This window comes from Colius striatus, chromosome 11 (assembly GCF_028858725.1).
Source record: "Colius striatus isolate bColStr4 chromosome 11, bColStr4.1.hap1, whole genome shotgun sequence".
Taxonomy (NCBI): domain Eukaryota; kingdom Metazoa; phylum Chordata; class Aves; order Coliiformes; family Coliidae; genus Colius; species Colius striatus.
The window spans coordinates 22,919,658-22,940,479 of record NC_084769.1 but is presented as its reverse complement, the minus strand read 5'-3'; the positions used below and the strand labels follow the sequence as shown (position 1 = coordinate 22,940,479).

Genomic DNA, 20,822 nt, shown 5'->3' with positions numbered 1-20,822 from the left:
TTAGCTTCAAATGGATATATTTGTAAAATGTAGTCCCCAGGATAACATTATCTCAAACCAAAAGATCATTGCAACACTGCCTACACCTGGATTTTAGCTGCACTAAATTATAGTTGTATGAACTGAAATAAGATACAAGAAATTGGAAAGAATCCAAAGTGGAAATCTGTCTTAGGAGCATTTACGATTGCACACAAAACCATGTGGTGGGTGCATGTTCCGTGTAACACACTGACACGTTAATGCTGCAGAATAAAGAACAAAATCAAATGTCTAAAACAGTCTACAGAGCAGCTGCTTACTTGTGATCTGAAACCATCAGAGTCTAATGGGTCTTCACACGGCACGAAGATGGCTTACATTAGCTCTCAGGTATGCTATTCTGAGAGGCAAATTTTGCTAAAGATAATAGCAGGGAGATTACATTTTTTCTGTCATTCTAAATGCAAGTCTCATTATCTGTATCATGTTTGGCAATGAGAACTTTACAGCAAACCGTGTTTTCTCTAATTGCAATGAATAACATAAAATGTTAACAGGAACACTGACAAGGTTTACAGCACTTTCTGCATTTCTACAACTTACTCTTTGAATACTGTAAACCAGAAAATAACTTTGAATTACTCAGTGTTGTGGAATATACATTCCCTGGCTTTTCTTCATCCACTTTCTAGAATAAGCTTCTGAAAACACTATTTTTATTGGTTAAACAGCTATGTCATCTGTTTACAAGGGAATGGCAGCAGGAGTCTGCTGCGTGCCTCATCACACGTAATGAGACAGTATTCAACACAGACTAGCCTTGTTTGTTGCAGCCATCTCCCTGACCCATGGTCAAACTTATCTAACAAAAAAAAAAAGTAATGAAAAAAATCCACATGCACACCCTAACCAAAAAAAAACCCCAAACAGGGAAAGAAAAAAAAAAGAGTGGTCAAGGGATGGGAACCAGCTGCCAAGCCACGGTCCCAGCAGCCAGGCCAGCTGACTAGATAGCAACAACCAGATGGTACTGCTAGGATTGTCTCTCTGCTACGAGGTGGCAATGGGATGGCACAACATTTTTCTGCCTGACTGCTTCCAATCATGTCTTTCCCCAATGGCAAGCCTGTGCAATTACCAGCACTCCAGGAGGTCCACAGACAAGCCTTTACCCTGCAAACAAAATACAGCTTGTAGGCCATACCAGCTGCCAAACCACACACATAGTGATAGGTTTAAAGAGGTCTGAAAATCTTTCTAACTCCATAGTATAGGCAATAAAAATATAACTGTACCTGCAGGAAAGAAAGCTTTAAATGACACTGTATAATGCACACAATAATACAAACTCCAACTTAATCAAAATGATAATGACGTATGCCAATCCTACATTACTTGAAATTGAGCGATTTTTACGTTCTGACAAGTTTACAGAACTAGGATAAATGGCATGAATGATTTCAATATATGCTCATACTTTTGAACCAAATGGTGAAGGTTAAAATCTTTCCTTTCAAGGGCCTCAATCAGCCACAAAGGAAAACAGTAATCACTGTCTTTTCAGCCAGCCCAACCGCATTTGTCAGCCCTTTCTCCGTCAATGCAGCCAGAGCAATCAACCTGCCAAACATTCAGAATGGAAAAACAATCTGAAAATACAGGGTATAATGCACCTGCCAGTGAAAATGGCCATTTCAAGAAAAGCTAGTGATCTCAGTGACCCTGCTGAGGAGGCGGTGGTGCAGAGGGGAAAGAACGCGTAAAAGAATTCTTAGTGATCTCCACTCTCTTGCACATTGACACTTCCTTACAAAGCATGCCAATTACAGCTTTTGTGCTACTTAAAAAAAATGAAAGCTTTTTTGGGCAAAATAATCATGCAGAGAAACAGAAAGACACTGCTCCTTTTTAGATGGATGCGCACGTACAACGGACTAGTAATCTGGAAACTGTAACCTGGAGCAGTTCCTAAGGAAGGGAATTCTTAACGTCAAATGCCTGTAGGTGTGAGCACCAAGTAATTAAAAATTGTAATGCGAGTTAACACGCAGCATTTTGAGAACAACAAATACAGGACCACATGTGCACGTTACAGCCACTTGGGTTAAAATCCCCCCTTGCTTGCCGTGCCAATCAAATTTGCAGATAGAAATGATGCCTTCAAATTTAAAAATTTGGTTTTGGGTCACCCTGGATACATCATTCGAGCTTTGAAAGTCCCAAATTAGAAATTTCAGCCCAATCCCCCATTAGTCATACTACACTGATTCTAAGTACCATTTTCAGTGACAGGAGTCAACTTCTTGTCAAATGCAGATGGTCAACCCCTTAGTGCTAAGTGACCTTCTAATCTACATATTTTATTCAAAAGATCATATAGTTGATTGCTCCTGTCTTTTAATGTTTGAAATATAAATGGCATCTATTATACAGAGATCTAAATTCCTTCATAGTACTTTCACTGCATACAGCCAGCTGATATTGCTGCATTTAAATGCAGGATACGGCACTTATTTTAATATTCTCAAAGTATCAGACTTGAAATTGAACATGTCATCTCACTGTGATTTATCTGTAACTATATAAAACCTCTCTGAAGAAAAGTTGCATGCAAACTTTCTCAAGAGGAGATCTGGAGAAAAAAAAGCCGAGCACATGCAAAACAAAACAGCCCCCCACATATACAAGTTCTTCCCTTTATTATCCAAAACTAGGATGCTCGCTCACCTAAGTTTACAATCAAAAAAGGCAGCATGAAGCTGTTGGACAACAAAAGGGAAAATAAAGTTGCATTTTGATTTCTTCCCGTTTTATTTTGAATGTATTTAATAGCAAGCCAGGTGCTGGTATTTGCAAGGGACTGGCATAACAGCAATATATTACCCAGCAAACCCTGAAAGACTGGACATGTTCTTTTTTAAAAAAGTTCCACACCTAATAAGACAAGAACCCATGATATGGTGCTGCACTACATTTATTTCAAGTCAGCTACATAAATTTAGAAGCCCTGAAGGCACTGCCTTAAATCATCTTCATTCATTATTGACTGTACCTGCTGGCATTTAATGCCACCTCGATTGTCAGCATACCAAATGCAATTTCACATTTTAAAAAAAGGCTGCTAAGTCTTGAAAAAGTTGAAGGGCCATGAAGACAGGAGATGGGACTTGGTTACATCAATATATTGATCAGTATTCATTACAATATGCTAAGGAATTAGCTCCACGTCACTGTACAGGTGAGAGGGGATTTAAGATTAGAAACTGAGCAGTAAAGACTGCATCAAGATAGCAGCTGCTTCAGTAGCGACAAATTTCTTGTCAATGAATGCTAAAAGCAGGTTTAATGAACCACTGAATTTTTACTTTCTGTTAACATCAAAACTGTGATGACAAGACAGAAAGAAAACCAGTGCTGTAAATTAGGCTGCACCTAGCAATAACGCTATGGAGTGAAGTTCCAGTTGTCTGAGTAATCTGTTGCTGCAGAGTAGGTTAATCAAAGTTAAATCACCTGTGAAATGGGTGGCTTTTGTTAAGCTGAATGTCTTCATATCAAGTTTTCCCATCTATATTTCACTGTACATTTAAGGCACGTACAGGATAATACACGAATACATAAAGGTCTGTTATTTCTTTTAAAATATGAAAATGTAAAAAGGCTACTTTCATTGTAACAGCATCCAAGAAGCCAATCCTATACACCAAATTGTTATTAAGTCAGAATTAAATGGAAAAAAATGCTTAATATTTTCCATTCTGTGTCTTGGAGAAACAGACAATTCTTCCAAGAGTGGAGCTAATGCTATGATACTGTTATGCAGTTAGTTGAGACTGCACATGCACAATTCTGTACAGTGGCACTAAACTACAAATATCTTATTAGTCCAGGAAAAGCCTTAATTGTAACAGCTGAGCAGAACCATATTCCCCTATATGCCTATTTTTCTTTGGATGAACTACCTCAAGGACTCCTATTACATCTTTATCGGGCATACTGGTAACTACTTTCTTTCCATGTGAACAGAAACAGCATGTTAGCAAATCACCAAGGAAGAGATCAACAGTAGAGAGCAGTGGAATGGGAAATACAGATAAGTACAAAATTTAGCACCAATGATTACAGTAGTCTGTGTGGTGGCCAACATGGAGCCTGTAGAACATTAGGACATATACCAGAGTTCACATCTGAACTACATCTCTGTTGCTGAAACTGCTTCTGCTGCCTGCTAGAGAGAAATGAGTCTATGAAGGGAACACAATTTCAAACGTGTTTTCAGAGAGTGGATTTGAAAATGTGCTGCCTGATAAAGCATGCCAAATAGAGGCTAAATAACAGCCCTAATAACCAGTTGACCACGCTAACTAAAAAACATGTCCACCAAAATTGGGCAACGAGGGAAGCAGGCAGCAGGGTTATACTACACACAGCACCATGGGAAGTGAGAAATGGATTTAGGTAGTACAAAAGGAGACAGCAGAATAAGAATGCTGAGGAATGGAGCGGCCTAAACACAGGCTGTTCATATTATGAAGGTGACAAAAGCTATTGAAGTGTGGTAATGGTGTTGAGACATAGATGCTTAGGCTTATTAGTTATGAGGTAAGGGAGAACAGCACCAAGTATGGCACAGAACTTTTACCAAGCCAAACAAATATATTTGGTCCCTAAATAAAAAAGATGGGTGTCACTACATATCACAGCGACAAAATCCCAAAACCCAGGAATGAGCCACGACAAGATAATAGGAAAAAAAAAAGGATGTATTTTCTCTGCTATATTCCTCTAAAGAAATCATTAAATTGTTCATTGTTCTAATTTCTTCAGCATAATAAATACAGCTGCTTCAGAAATAGTATGGTTAGAAGACTAAGGCTATTGCAAATTCTGCAGGAAAAAATAAAAAATGTGAAGAAAAAAAAAGTTGAAGTACTGAAAACAGACATGTGTCAGTATTTTCATCAAAGGAAAAAGCTTGAGAGCACTGAGACCACCACTCCTGACACCATTTCTTACTGTGCTTCTCTTTTTCTATATTTGTAGTCACTTGTATACATTGGACCTTGAGAAAAGAGCAGCTGTGGGTTATACCATCATACAAAAAGCCCACAAAACAAATACACCAGATTTACCTTTTAAGTTTTCTTTGGATGTGGGCATCTTCCTATAAGAACTGCGAAACATGTTTCTTGCCTTCAATTAATGGGGAAATTTATTATTTGATACTGTTCGGAATATAGTGACTGTCCTTCCTGTGGCAAAACACTTAGTGCTTAAAGATGAATCAATCTCTAATCACACAGCGAAACTGATTTCTACAAGAAATCTTGATTTTATTGTTTTATAATATTATAAAAAGAATCAATCATCCCAAGATAGGCAGTTTCTCAAATACTTTGAAGCCATAATACTTCAACGTATTCGTTCTGCAATAAAATAATGGAAGCTGCAAGAACTGTTACCACACTGAACACCTCCATCTCCTAAGGAAGCTGTCACATTTCAAAATTGAGAGCTGGGCATTCCATTCCATTCCATTGGATATGGCACCACTTCAAAGGAGTGGGGTGAAGAAGTGTGGTAAAGTCACAATTCCAGCAGCGACACTTTTTGTCTTAGCATAAAGCCCATAGTGCCTCCAGCATCGCAGTCACATTCAGACTTTAGCATCAAAGCCTGCATACACACTGGTCATTCTTTCATTACAAATGGAGAGAATCCCTGGCTCAAAACAGTTGTAGCAGAGAAGCCTTGTATCTGCAAGTTAGTGAGGGGGAGTTACTTATTTGAATAGCGTCTAGGATGGTGCAACATGTCTGCACTATACAGAATATTAATTTCTAAACTTAGTTTGCCTCCATTCTCCAACTGTGGAATTATTATGGTTTGTATTTCTCACCTACAGAATGCAGTCTTTTCTATCAACTTCTGAGACAAGTGACTTTCACCTTTTAAAACCCGAGTGTCCAGGAGAAAGGTGGCCATTACTTAAATTTAACTGTTTGCTATACTGAACCAAAACAGGCATCGCCAAACACCAACTTTAAGTTGAGTATGTGAAATCTTCCCCACGTCACTCACTTGGTTTTTGTAGTCATAAATAACATGACAATTAGTCATGACAATTAGGAACTAGTTCAGTTTATAATAGTTTATTTCTACTTCCTACCTGTCCCACCAGACAGATTGGTTGTAGTTTGAGTGTTTCCCAATTCAGTTAAGAATAAAACTACATAACCATTGTGGCACACAGAAGTGAAACAAAGAGGACTTTTCTTTAGTTTGGTGTGGGATTTGATTTTTCTTGTTCCCCCCCCCCCCCCCCCCCCCAAATCAATGTTAACACAAATCAATGGACACCACAAGTAGACCTAAACCTGCAAAATGACTGCACAGCACGTTTAGTAAAAGTGCTTCTATTTTCCTTTGTTCAAAAGCATAGCTTCAACAGATTTTAAAAATCTCGAGATAGGACAGGTTAGAAAGGTGCAGTCAACTTCATTTTATAAGAAAGTGTGAACACTGGTTCTAACCCAGCTGAGATGTAACACTGCTGTTCAACGGAGCTGCTGAAAATTACTTGTATGTGTAAATTCAGTTGCTAGCTCAACTTTCAAGCGTACTTTGTAAGATTATTTTTAGTTTACAGTATACTCACTAAAATGAATAAAACCCACTAGAACTCAGATTGTGAGAAAAAATAAGAATCAGTGTTATATATTCAATCTAATTTTAATTTCTCTAATTGCACTCTGAAAATTCAGTATTTTGCTTTTGTCAATTGTTTTAAAGACTTCAACATTTTCTGATCACAACCCAAATCTCTTACACAGTGATTTGGTTTTTTTGGAGGCAGCACAATTATTTTTAAAACCTACATCCTACTTTGGATGTCGCTGTAAATTGTGAACATAGAGTTTAATTGTGAATGTATTTAGGCACTTTTAAGATCCTCTGCACTGAAGTGATGAAAAATCATCTCTAAGTGACTTTTGTGAAGTACACATACATAAGATAATGATGGCCCTCAAGAAAACTGCATTATTTTTAAGGTGGAATGGATCAGGAGAGAATATCTATATTGAGAGTGCTTTCCAGTAAAAGCAGTAATACAGGTGATCCATCTTTCCAACTCCACTACAGTAAACCTCAGCTACACCTCATCCACTGACTGTGAAACTAAGATCATACAATCCCAGGCAATTTCCACTGACAGCAGGCAGCAGAAGTAAAACTCTTCAAGCACTTAAATGACGAACTAGGGCTTCAGATTCCATGAACCTGAGAGAGGGGAGGAAAAACATCTCATCGATTAAAGAATGGAAAAGGTAAGAGCATAGAAGAATGAAAGCAGGAAAACCCCAAACACGTGTCTGTGCAGGGATACAGGTAAAATGAAGAATCATAAAGAAACGCAGTTAAGAGAAAGAGCATATCCTCTGATATTCTGACTCACTGAGTAATGAAGTTTGAAAGATCTGGTTTGTGGTCAGAAGATACACTGATCGCATATTTTGGATATCCATAGATAAGAAGGGAAGAAAGTTCAACATAAGGAAGTAAATTGCAACAATACTTTCTTTCCCTTTGCCTTTCCCCCTCCACTTAAACTCATCCACGGCATCCTTTGCATCTACTTAAACTTGCCAAAGCAACTTCAAGGCACCCTCCAAACAAGAGTGGCGTATCGATGCCAACTGGAGCAGCAGCAACAACTCTGCATCACCTGTATTACGCTTCACATTCTATATTACTTATCTTACAGAAATTTTAAAATATGAAAAGAATGCTCAATGGAAAAGTGCTTTTACCTCCTTGCATAGGCACCCAAAAGTTCACATACCAAAGAGCAGGCAAATGCAAAATTATGAATGTAGAATTAAGTCCTAAAATGGCTAGCAAAGACACATGCTCAAAGTCAGTCATATTAAACAACTAAAGACATTTTGTTATGTAGAACCATACACAAACTCTGTCAAGATTAGTATTTTCATTTGCAGCTAAATTAAAGTTTTGACATTGAACAGCAAATTTATGAGCCAACTCCTTCCTTTTGAGAAAATGATTTTCTGAAAAGCAACAAGTCATGACTGAAAGCAAGCATATGTGCAGTTGCTGAGTTCAGAAACTGCATGCCTACAAATAAGCTGTGTGTGGATTCTTGAATGCAAAGCATATCTCACTTTTATTTATCAATTGTCAGGTAATTAAGCACCTCACTGTCTAATCTGAACATGAATAGGAGTGAGAAAACACCATGTATTAGTAATAAGAGTAATGTTAAACAAGATGCACAGTGATAGTAAAACTCTTAAGCAGACCTTTATACATTTACGAATAGAATTTATACCAATTATCTCACATATCAATCTTCATTTACCTTATTAAGTTTATAGATCACAAATGCTGGTTCTAATTCAGTCAGTCACCATTGTCATAAGAAAAGAAAAAGCACTTAAGTAGTAATAAATTAACCATTCACCTTCCTTAGGCTGAGTCATAACAGGTGTTTGTGTCTCCTTTGTATATGTGACAATTTCTCGAGGAGGAAAGTCAACTTGTGTAATTTTGGCCATTCCAAGCTTGACAGGTCCACGTCTACATAAAATTAATAGAGAAATCAGAAAAAGACATTTAACTTTATGAATTACTTCACATTTTGCCTAGAATAATGCCCAAGTAATTATGCTACAGCACTACTTAGTCAAGCTTAAATCCAGAGGAAACTTAACTCCAAAGAAGTCACATCATTATGACTAATAGTTCATTATCATTATAATTTAAAATCAGCAGCTATTTATACATCTGTGACAAAAAGGTAGATGTACAAATATAAGTATAAAAATATCTGGATTACAGGATATAATTTTCAACTTTTGCTCTTTGTGGTTGACTAGGGTATTGCTACATACATGACATTCCTATTTTTGTGGAAGAGATTTGCTCACAAGTCATGTTTGTATAACAACGGTTGTAGGATTTCAAAGCTTTAAAAAAGCTTAGTTTTTTGATGGAAAAAGCATTTCCTAGTGCCTTTAACTTTGCTGCCTTTTTCTGTCTACCTCTAAGATATTATTTTGAATGCAAACTACAAGTCTAATCTGAAACACACACTGACAAGTGATTTATCTGTAATATGTTACTCCTGAACACGATATTGAAAACCTCTGAGCTTTCTGACTTTAGCTTACGGGAGAGCCTACAGGCACAGATATAGACATTCTCAAATGACAATGCATAATGTCCTTCTAAAAACCACATAACATTAAACCAGTCACCGTATCTTCCTATAAAAGCTAATTTCAGTATGTATTGTAGAATACTGCAGTGATCCAACAACAATTTACCTATATCAAATTTAGTTTCTTATTATCCACCTCTCTCCTAAGAGAAAAGCAAAAGAGATTAACCCCTTTTGAAAGGTTTTGGTGGGCAGAATCATAATTCTTAGAAGTATGATATGGGTTTTAATGTTTATAATGCTTATAATGAGCTAAAGTTTTTATAAACATATTTGTAAGACAAGATGTTTTTGTATACAGTTATTCTAAGCTTTTTAAAGAAATTACTTTTTAAAGTTTACATTTTGCCAATTAAATACGCAAAGAAAAACATGAATAAGTTTTGTTATTAGAAATAAGCATATTGTATATATTAAATTACATAAACATGCAAACTGCACTAAGTCTAGGGATAGTGAATTTCTGTAACTTATAGAACAATCTCTTAACAACAACTTGAAGTCTTTTATGGAAAAAAAATAATCTCTTCTTATCTATAAATAAATGAAAGAGGGAATATAAGAAATCTATGCAATACCCCAGATCGGAATCAGAGTGGAGCTGAAGAACTGACGGATCAGTATCCCAATGCAGCGTCCTGATACCACAGGTTGAACAATCATGCAGCATTAGCAAAAAAGGCCAGAGATTAATGAAGCAAATACACACTATGAAATGCTAGTTACAGTTAAGCTTATAGTTATTTCACTGTTTACAAGAAACAAAGCAATGTAACATCAGTTAAAGGAAATTCAGCAAACGTTCAGTGCAATAATACATGCAGTAAATACAAAAGTTAAAAAGCAAAACACAGACCTCAGAGCTATTAGAAAAGAATTAAATTATTTTATAGACTGAAAGTTAAAGATCTGCAAACAAATGTAGCCTTTATGAGAGGCAAATAAAAATATGTAAAAACTGACAAGAACCACTAAAAACTTCAAGTTCCCTTTAAAATCTGTTCAGATTTGTTCATGTTATATGAAGACAGATTTGTTAGTATAATGCAATCTTGCCCAGAGCAGTAAATATGTGGAGGAAACTGTCATATTGGTAAAGGAAATGAGTCAACACATAAGCCTTTTGGTAGAGGGGCAAAAACGCATTTCCACTGGGATGGAGAACTGCTAGAGTTTCCAAGATGTGACACTGCAGTAATTATGGGTTAAGCACTGCCTTGGGCTTATAAGCATTGTCTGATTTAGAGCCAACTCCACTGAAGATATTTAAATCTCTTAGAAATAGTGGACTTTATATTAATAACACATTTCAACGTCATGTGGAATAACGCACAGAATAGATCCATTTCAAGACACTTTTGTATCAGAAGAAATACAAAGGGGAAGTAAATCTTCCCTCTTCATTTTCAGCCTTCATTCCTTTGCAGTCTACTGCCTGCCATCAGGCTTAGGTAGAATTTTAGAGCAAGTTTAGAAGAGGGATTACCACGTGAATAGGCAGTTTCTCTGAAGTTCTTAGATGCTATTATCTTTTTTTTAAAAAAATTAAAAAGTAATAATTTACCATGATAATAAGTCAATAAACAGTAATTTCACATTTCCATGCCAAACGTAGTAATGTTCTTATAAAACAGATGTAGAATTCCTACATTTTTATATAGAAAGTGTACAGGCAATGCCACAAAAGCTCAGAAATGTGTTTCACACACTACTTTGTTCTTGTTAAACTATAATTATTTTTCTAATGCATATTTTTTACAATTACAAACCCACTGTCTTCATACTTAGCAAATCATTCTACATAACTGCTATTGCATTCACAGCAATACTTGAGTACCTAAATCTCTAAAACCTTTCCATATCTTGTGCATCAGAAAACACATCACTTTACCATAACGTTAATTACTTTAGCATACTTATTCTTTAAGTCTCTGCTATTTATCTTGACCAAGTAGATTTAAGTTTGGAGCTTAATTTGGTGCCTGATACTTCAAGCTGGATATTGCTCACATGTTGTTCAAACATGCATTTAAAAAAAACCCCAAACAAACATAATAAAAAAGGAAAAAGTAAACCACCACCCCCTCAGACTCCACATTACTTCTCCAAAGGGTGACTTCTCTACAGAACCGAATGCTGCATTACCACAATACTTTTCAAATATTTTCTCGACTATTTCAATCCCACTTGAGAGGAACTTGAGGAAAGGGTTATTAATTCAAAAGGCAACAACTTTTGTATCTGCTGAAGACTTAGCCCTTACAGAGGTTACTTTCCTGCTTTTAAAGCATTCTTTTAACTTTCAAGTTGCTTCAGTGGTACCAGAGATCGTCTGCTTTTCAAAATAGTTCAAGTCAACAAGCAGTACAGGATATACAGTTAAATCTTTCTCAGATATATTCTTTTAAAATAAAGGTAACATTCTGAGGTTAATTTTACCTATTATATGTGTGCCAAAATGATGTAAAATACTATTCCTTTTACTTTCCAGATGTTTGTATGCCTTAAGTTAAATTAATTTATCTACAAGCTCCAGTGAACACAAGTTCCTATTCTATATATGCCTGAACTCTGTATCCAGGCATATTCCTAACTCTTCCTACTTATCTAAAAAGCACTTTCTGCATTAAAACTAACTCTGTGCAACATCCATCTGACCTAAGAGTAAATCAACCGTATTGATTTCTAAACTTAGATTTATACTCTTAATCAAGAAACAAAGAATAGTATCAAACTGGGAGCTACCATTCATTACTCATGGAAATAAAGCAAGACAGATGGAAGTAAAAGCAAGAATAGTGTGAACACTGCTCTACTAATTACTAAATAAGTAAAGTTACTGACAAGACTCAACACTGCTGAGAGGAGACAACTAGCAAAGGAGAGCATTTTTGTAAAGTATAGTTACAGCATGACCAGAGAACAAATGGCCCCAGGCCAAACAAACAGAAGAGAACAGAAATTAAACACTAACATGAAAGGATTAGTTTTAAAATTATCTAGCATAGTGGATAAGAATTGGGCTTTCTCACACAATCATATTGATATGAAAGTCACTTTGAAATGCCAGGTAGAACACTAAGGGATATGACACAGTCCAGCTTTTCCCATTAACTTTTGAGTTGAAGTGTATTGTACACTAGGAATGCTGTACAAAGTTGTACTAATAGACTAGGATATAGACACCTGTTTACCGGGGAAGGAGATGAACAGAGAATAAGCAAAGGAACTCTAACAGTGACTCTATATAACCTTAAATTTAGCTATACATTCATACCTCCATGCCTTCAAGACCACAACCTTTTTATTCTTCCACATCTGGGAAATTGTCAAGAGACATTTAATTTTAAAGTCTGAAAATGCACGAAGCTACTTAAGATAAGACTTTTCTCAAGGCTTCATAAAAAATTTTATGCACACAACTTTATGTTACTGTGTCCAAGCAATATACAATCAGAGAGCACGTCTATAAAGTGGAGATAAATCCAGTACAAAACATTATGTTTCATTACAGATGTGGCCTACACATTGTTTTATACTGAACTTAAATTACATATGAATGGAAAGACACTATATATTTTTTTAAAGTCCCAATCAAATAATTCTTGGGTTTTTTTTCTAGACAGTGAATTCAAATATAAAATGAAAATGTAATAAGCAGTAATCACAAATTTAAAATTTGATTGTTACTTGGTTAAGGAACAATTATATTGGTTCCTTATTAATGTGACAGGTGAACTTCAATTGCATAGTACATAAGCTATGTACAAAATCACACCTGGGCAGGAGTTTGGGTTCATATCTACTGCTTGATGTAGTCTCTGTTTTAACTTTATGGTTTCTACTTAGAAATAGACACTTTGTAACCTTTGTTATGGTCATTAAAATTTCAAATATTTTCAGCTTAAGATTTGATGTAGTTAGGCATGCCTAGCCCACAGGCACACAGACACATTACTGTGGTCTTTTAAAAAGTTGACTCAAAGCAATAGAAGTATTCACTCTGTTTCCAAAACAACTGCTCATATAAACACAGAAGTAAGTAAGAACTGCTTTAGTTAAACTTCATTCACAATGCGTACTCAGTAAATTTTATGTAAACCTAATTTGATGAGAAAATGCAAGTTACCAATATTAGTAGGCAAATATTGCTGTTAATCGCAGACTGTGGACAGGAAGCAGTAAAAATACTCTTTTAAAATAGTGTTTCCCACTTTACCATCACTTTGTCGACACTTTGTCCCACTGTATCAACACTTTGAATTCCTAGTGTAACAGAAATATTTGACTGCCTTAAGAGCAGCATTTCTCAAACTGTCATGCACAAAAAAATGGTCAAATAGATTTGACAACTGGTGGAATTGAAAAAACATGAGTGCTACATCTCAGCCAAAGGAGAGAGACTGTCAGTGGTACAGTCATGTTACAGGGATGGCTGCAAAATGAAATAACGAGAAACACTGTTCTGAGTAAGGACAAACATTAAACTCATAAGCAATGCAAAGTCTGTAGACAGTATTTCTTATACCAACTAGAACAGAAGGAAAAAGGAAATAGCCTACCATCCATATAGTCTCTCCTTTAGAAAAAGCTGGGAAGAACCCAGAAGTTAGACTTCTCCAGGTTTCTATTGTCCTGAGACATTCATGCTTACAAGAACATGACCACAAGACATTCAGTCTCGTTTTACTTTAAACTTGCAAGTTTAAACAACTCTACATTGTCATCTTCAAAATAGGAAGATTAGTTGCATTTCAAGTTTCAAAGTACATATGTAAAACAGTCACTGTTCACAGATCCAGTAACAGCATAACTTCACAGTATTATCTTATACTTGCACAATTAACCTTGACTTCTTCTAAAGCTTTAATTATTCAGAACACAAGGATTAAGCAAAGAAGTATGACAAGGAAAGTGACATACCTAGAGCCAACAGCGCCATCACCCGAGTCCTGGCTTCCAGCTTCACTGGGCGTGCTCACAGATTTGGAAGACGGAGAGGTAGGAGGAGGGACTAAATAGTGAAACAGACAGGTATCCGCTGTTACTACTCGCAGAGGTTGCACAGCTTAGGATGTTTTAAAATTAATTTAACATGAAGTATTAAAAAAAAGTGATGGCAAACAAAAAAAAAAATACATGGATGAAAATGAACAGTAGAAAGAGAGGGGAAAAGACAATGTTAACAACTCATGCTGGACTTTCATGCAATTGTTTGGTATTTATGCATCTGGAGCATACAAAAAGATGTGGAGGGAAAGACAATTAAGAGAAAATGAATTGAAAAAGTATTTTTGAACTGAACTCCTGACAAATGACCGCATCAATTTTCAAAAGTTAAATTCCACTAAATCACATTGTTTAAACATAAAAGGAAGATAATTGTTAATATAGCTTTCACGACTGTTTTTCTTAAAAATTAGACACTGAATGTATTCAACTGGTCATTTTGTTTCAAAATTTATAACCGCTGAAGTGTGGATCAAAAAAAGTGGCTTCCTCATACAGCATATTTGTTCTAGTTTAAATCAAAACAACATAAATCCCGTGTTTTCCCACAAAGTCTCTAGCACTGGGTTGTAGGGGATTTTCACATTTTCTTTCTTTTTATTGGTCAAATAGTCCAGTAATCTTACGTTGAAACTTTATTTTAAATGTCAGTTCATTTTCAGCATGTAGATGAAGATTAAAATTACTGTTTAAAAAGCAACATGTTTCTTTGGAATCAACACATAATAGTAAATGATATCATGCATCTGATACAAACACAAAGCTATTTTGATATTTCTTTTAGCTTTTGATTTTATAAATCATGAAACATGTTATTTAATGAAATTTTATTTTTTGCTTAAGCATTGGGTGAGGTGTTGAGGGTCCCTGAACGTTTTATTTTCCAGCAATATGTAAAACATTCATAGAACACACTCCTTCCTTAGTAACCCTTAAAAAAGAACCTTTAATCAATTAAACCAAATGTATGTATATAAATTAGCATGCACTCGTCAGGGGACAGACAAAGGAGAATTCTGAATGAAGATCTACAACATTTCAAGGGAATTTCCTGAAATCACAAGTACATCAAGAATTCTGAAAACTGTTTCCATCCTATAGAACAGACACAAGTTTGGCTGGCAAAAATTCTACCCTGAATTTACAGAAAAATCCTAAGTAATTCTTCAATTACTTAAAAATTTATTCCTCATAGAGTTACAGTTCATCATTTCATGCATACACACACACTTTTCCATCATACACGTATCTATATGACAAGAGTGTGTGTGTGTACACACACAGTTAACTCCTTGCCAGCTGCTGAGTAATTGACACCAAGCAGTGCCCAGGGCCCAGCGCGTGAGCCTAAGGCTGGTGCCACAGCGCCCCCTGGCGGGCCACATGGTCCCCCAGAAAGCCTTCCCGTACTGAGGCGAAACCTATTTCAAACTCAACAGGTCTTAGGAAAAGACGAAGTAAAATTCCGCCTACCCCAACAGAAGGTGAAATTGTAATACGTTCTTCAAAGTTATTTGGTTCACCAACCTATGGTGGCTTATATAACAGGTATGGTAGGTATCAAAAGCATACTGATATTGTTAAGGTCCCTTCTCAAGTAAGAAGAGCTCTACCCTTCCCTGGCAGTTAATAGGACAGTAATTACCCTGGGAAATTTTAAACACAATTTGCTATGAAGAAATCTAATCTCAAGCTACCCACCTACACTGACAACAGGAGCTCAAGCTACCTGCATACCCAGCTAGTGAGCTGTAAATTAGCTTCCCTTCAGGCATATGATCACTCTACTATCATACTTTGACAGTACTCAGCAAACTGAGCCTGTGCTTCAGGCATGCTGCAGTATGGCAGGACATTTTAGCTTGGCTTAGCATTCAGATCACACCTGGGTACCTAGAAAGAGAACAGACTGAATTTCCTGGGAATCTGTGTACATTGAAAAGTGTGTTTAAGTAGATGCTCAATGGAATTAAACGTAAGGCTTGCAGGGGTGTGTCCAGAGTTTTACACGCCAGCACTTCAAAGACCTTTTCACTAGCAGTTACTCTAAGTCATATGATGACTTGCTTTGAGGACTGGCTGTTCTGTGGATTCAGATTCCCTCTCACAGATTTAAAAAAAAAAAACAAACCCAACCACTTGCCACCACTACCTGCGTTTCTGCAACAGTCTCGTCAGCTGCCTTAGCAAAACCTCACACAAGAAAGTGTTCAACTATTAGTCTACCAAATAAAATCTCTTGTAGGTTAAGAACTGATTATTCAAACTACCATACCCTAGTGCTAACATAGCCAACTATGGCTGTCGGAATGAGGGCAGCTATAACGATATTTCTTCCACGTTAACTTTGGAACATTTGATGACTATGCAAAAACAATCATGAAGACATAGTCACAGATATACTATATCCATAAGGAAAGAGCACTTTTTATTTCCAAGCCCAGCTGAAATAAACCTTTACCACTGAGCCCAACTGAAAAATGTTTTAAACTCCTTATATTTCAGAGCTAGAGACAAGAAGTGGAGTTGAATTATCCTCTTGTTTCCATCTTCCAAAGAGAGTGGCTACATAAAGCAAAAAGAACAGCCAATATGCTAGCCTATTCAAGAGTGATAAAGACATGTGTCATCATCCTGATAGCTAAATTTTATACTTAGCCTTGCTGTTACTCCAAAGTCAGTTTGGTATTTGAGATAAGAAAAAACAGGGTGCAAAAAAGGTAGAAAGGAAACAAGCTGAGTTTGCACAAAAATATCAGAATCAAAATTTGGCATTATGAAAAAGAGAAAGGAAAAAACCCAAGAATAATGTGCAGGAAAAAAAAATACATGATATGATACTTCCATATTTAAACTGAAAGACTCTAAATAATCCATTAAATGTAAAACATCTTTTACAAAATAGTACTAGTAATGTGTACTGAGGCACATCACTTGACATTTGTGACAGAGACCATGCAGGACAAAACCGTATATGCCTAGTATATTCCCCAAAACAGTGGCCAGAAAATTTTCATGCCAGTTATATCACAATCCTAACAAAAATAAACAAAACAAGAAAATTCCCCCAAAACTGCCAAACCAGACCTGTCCCCCTCAAACTTGAAACACACTCCTTCCTGCCCCCCAACATTTATCTCAAACTAATATTAACGTTCCTACCAACAGGAGACTCGGGTGTCAACCCCATGCTCTGAAGTAATGCTTCAGCTTCTCTTCTCTTCTTTTCAAGATCAGATTCTTCTTGTATAGGAAGAACTTCTTTCTTCTGATCAGTCTAAAAATAAGTCAATAATTATAGCATTTAACAGATATTTTAAAGTTTAATTTATTTTTTGGTAAGTGAATATTTTTGTAAATCTATATTGGTGATTCGTCTCTAATAGAAGCAGCAAAATCCAGACCAAGCTATTCTATCACTGTGTCATGATTAAGTAGTATTTGCTCTCCACACAATTGCATGTTATATTTCTAATCTACTGCCCAACTTATTTTACAATAGGAATTCCCCAATTTTAGAGCAAGGTCTCAACTGATAACTACTGCACAACATGTGGAATCTCAGATACAAGCAATACATTGTTACAAGATCATCAGAATGTAATTTGAGATATTTCCCTCTCTTTGTCTGAATCATGCTGTTGGCAGCTGCTCAGTCTTCAGTCAGCTGCTAATCTAAAACATCTACATCACCACAATCAAAACAAACATATGAACTGCACTTCAGAAATGAGTCCCCTAAACAACACCATCACAACTCACTGAGTGGAACTTTTGTGCTTCATGGTGATTTAATTAATGATGTCCCATGCACACAAGCAGTTTCAGAAATGCAAACTTTATGCAAGATTTTTTAAAAAATAAATTAATTAAAATTCTAATTTACCTATGGATAATCCTAAAGAAATCAGCAGGTGTCTGCTCTTACCAGAAAATGAAAGTGCTACATTTGCATCAGCAACCGACCATTAAATACACTGTACCTGAATAACATGTAGCAAAAGATTTTAAGCACACCAACCCTTAAAATTTGGGCAAATTACATATGCAAACAGGCAAATTTCAAAGAGAAAATTATTTCTTACTTCCTTTTTCTTTCGTTCTTCCTCCTTTCTTTTCTTCTCCTCTCTGATTTGAGCTAATCGTTGCTTCTTGCGCTCCAACTCTGCCTTCAGTTCACTTTTGTCAGACATGGCTGAAACTCTGATCAACAGAAATCATAATACTGTTTGGTTCTGGTTTGGGATTTTCTTTCAGTTGGGGGAGTATTTTTTTTGGTTTTAATAGCAGCTTTCATTTTAATGACAGGTTACTTAAAGAACTACACCAACTTACTAAAACCAGAACTGCGAAGAGTCTTAAAATAATAATTTTTTAAAATCCAAACATTCCTATTTTCACATTTCTTTCACTTAACACATTCTCAATACTAAAAGGGTTAATTTCAAACAGATAGAACTATGGCGTGGTGTCCATTCCTATGGTAGTTGTGATCCTGTTTGAAGTAACTGCTTTGAAACAAATGTTAGGCACTAAAAATGAGGCTATCTTACCTTGACATAAGATTCAGTAGAGCTACACAGCCAACTATGAGACTGAAAACAGCAAAAGAGATACCAACACAGTATCTATCTTTCACTTTTCAACAGCTTAAATATTAGCATGCCATAACTTAGCACTAGGTAAGCTAGCTATCTTACATACAGCTGTAGGATTCAAACTACAGATTTCTTAAAAGATTTAGAGGATTACTATAAATTGCAAGGCAAGTAAGTACATGTGTTTTGGTCAAAAAAACCCAACCCCTGTAAAATATGTGCATTACTAGATTTTCTCCCCAAATTTTTGTACACTGCTAAGAAATTGGTGTTTTCTAAAGGCAAAAAGTCTGCAAAAACTTTTGCTACATAACCAACTAAATACAGATAAGAAAGTCAACAATCAAGTGAAAAAAACAGTTCTTATCAGAGACATAGAACACAGGTATGAAAAACCATGTGAATGGGTTGAGTGAATACAGCTTAATTTTACTGCTCTTAAGCAAATGCAAGTCAGTGAAGTGTAGAAGTGACTCCGTATCTCACGAGGGATCTATAAATGCTTTTACACTAAGTTTCATAACAAAGAAACCAGATTAAGCATTAGTAATATAACTATTACTCAATTAAAACTTAAGAACCCTGCAAGTGTTTGCACAGCACATCTAAGAACAGAAAAGGATGCAAAATGATGCAAGCATCATGTATCTAGCCCAATACATTCAGTAACGTGCATGTTGGAGTAAACGTATGCATTCCTCCATGCTGCCTGTAAAGATTTAAGAGCTAATAAATAAATCTACTGTCGGCATTTCCACAAGACATTCCCGTGTCGCTTTAAAACATCCCCAGGAAGGCGGGTTCTCACCACACCACGGATTTCCGACCCCACCCGTGTTTTCTAACGCCGAGCCAGCAAAGCAAAGCGGCACGGTGACATCCCCGCGCCCACCTCTCCCCACACTCCGGATGACAGTGGTGCGAGCCGGATACCACCTCCCCACCCGAATCCCACACGGGGCGTAGCGGGCAAGGAGCCCGGCAGCGCGCTCCCACGCTGACAGGGGCCCCGCCACACCCCGCGGGCCGCGAAAAGGCAGCGCCCAAAGCCCCCAGAGCCCGCCACACCCCCCACCTCTCCCGCTTGGAGAGGGCCGATCCCCGGCGCGGGCCGCCCCCGGCCCCACCCTGCTGCCGCGCCCCTCGCTCGGCCGAGCGCGGCCAAAGGAAGGGGCAGCGGCGCGGGGCGCAGCGCGGCGCGGCCGCCGTGGGACCCCGCGCACCTGGCAGCGCGCCGCCTCCTGCTCCAGCCACCCCTCGGCCGCACGCCGCCCTGCTCCGCTTCCTCCGCTCCACAAAGGCGCCGGCAGCTGACAGGCAGCAGCCTACGGCGGCCGCCGAGGATCGAACCAGCATCCGTTGCGGGATGCGCAGGAACTTACATGAGACGCGGAAGGACACGGGGGCTTAGAGGTCCAAGGTGCGCTCGGCCACCGACGCCCCACCCGTTTGCTCCGACAGGGGAAGCGATCTGAAAGGAGTTGACACGGGGGACGAGCGAGAAGCGAGGCAGAGATGGGAAACTGCCAGAGACCGCCGAATCCCTGCTTGCTGAAGCTGCCTCGGGAACAACGATACCCAACATGCAACGCGGCCCCCTGGGCGGACCTCTTCGCCGCCGCCCTTGCGGTGTGACTGGGGAGCGGGCGAGCGATGCATGATGGGAGCTGTAGTCTTTCGTGGATGACGCCTCAGCAGCGTCGGCAATGGGCGCCACCGCGCGCCTGGGGGCGGGATCGCGGAGCCGCGCGCATGAGCGCGGTGTAAAGCTGTGCCAGACCCAAACCGCACCAATGAGCACCAGCGCAGGAATGAAGCGACACGAGTCACCTTGGTACAAGTAGACAGTGACTCTTCTGTTCCCCAGTGGGCCTAAATCGATAAGTATATTACCACTTGTATCCTGCAGAAACATACATCATTTTTTACTACCTTTTTTCCTAACTGCTGAGCTGATTCTACTGACTGCTATCTCAAGGAAGTGCTTGATT

General features: G+C 37.8%; 1 protein-coding gene across 3 annotated transcripts in view; it reads right to left on the bottom strand.

The window, feature by feature from the left end:
- Window positions 1-20,427, bottom strand: part of DYNC1I2 (dynein cytoplasmic 1 intermediate chain 2) — a 28,493-nt gene extending 8,066 nt beyond the window's left edge. Inside the window, exons 1-6 of one of the 3 annotated variants that reach the window (XM_062004596.1) lie at window positions 20,214-20,427; window positions 18,319-18,436; window positions 17,396-17,510; window positions 14,147-14,237; window positions 9,802-9,861; window positions 8,465-8,580 (exon numbers count right to left, since the gene is read on the bottom strand). In XM_062004596.1, coding sequence (XP_061860580.1) covers window positions 8,465-8,580; window positions 9,802-9,861; window positions 14,147-14,237; window positions 17,396-17,510; window positions 18,319-18,436; window positions 20,214-20,416 — 703 coding nt within the window. In that variant the 5' untranslated portion in view covers window positions 20,417-20,427. Of the gene's footprint in view, window positions 1-8,464; window positions 8,581-9,801; window positions 9,862-14,146; window positions 14,238-17,395; window positions 17,511-18,318; window positions 18,437-20,054; window positions 20,164-20,213 lie in introns of those variants that run through there. The other 2 variants (XM_062004593.1, XM_062004594.1) reach the window with 2 other exon arrangements.
- Window positions 20,428-20,822: the final 395 nt, after the last annotated feature.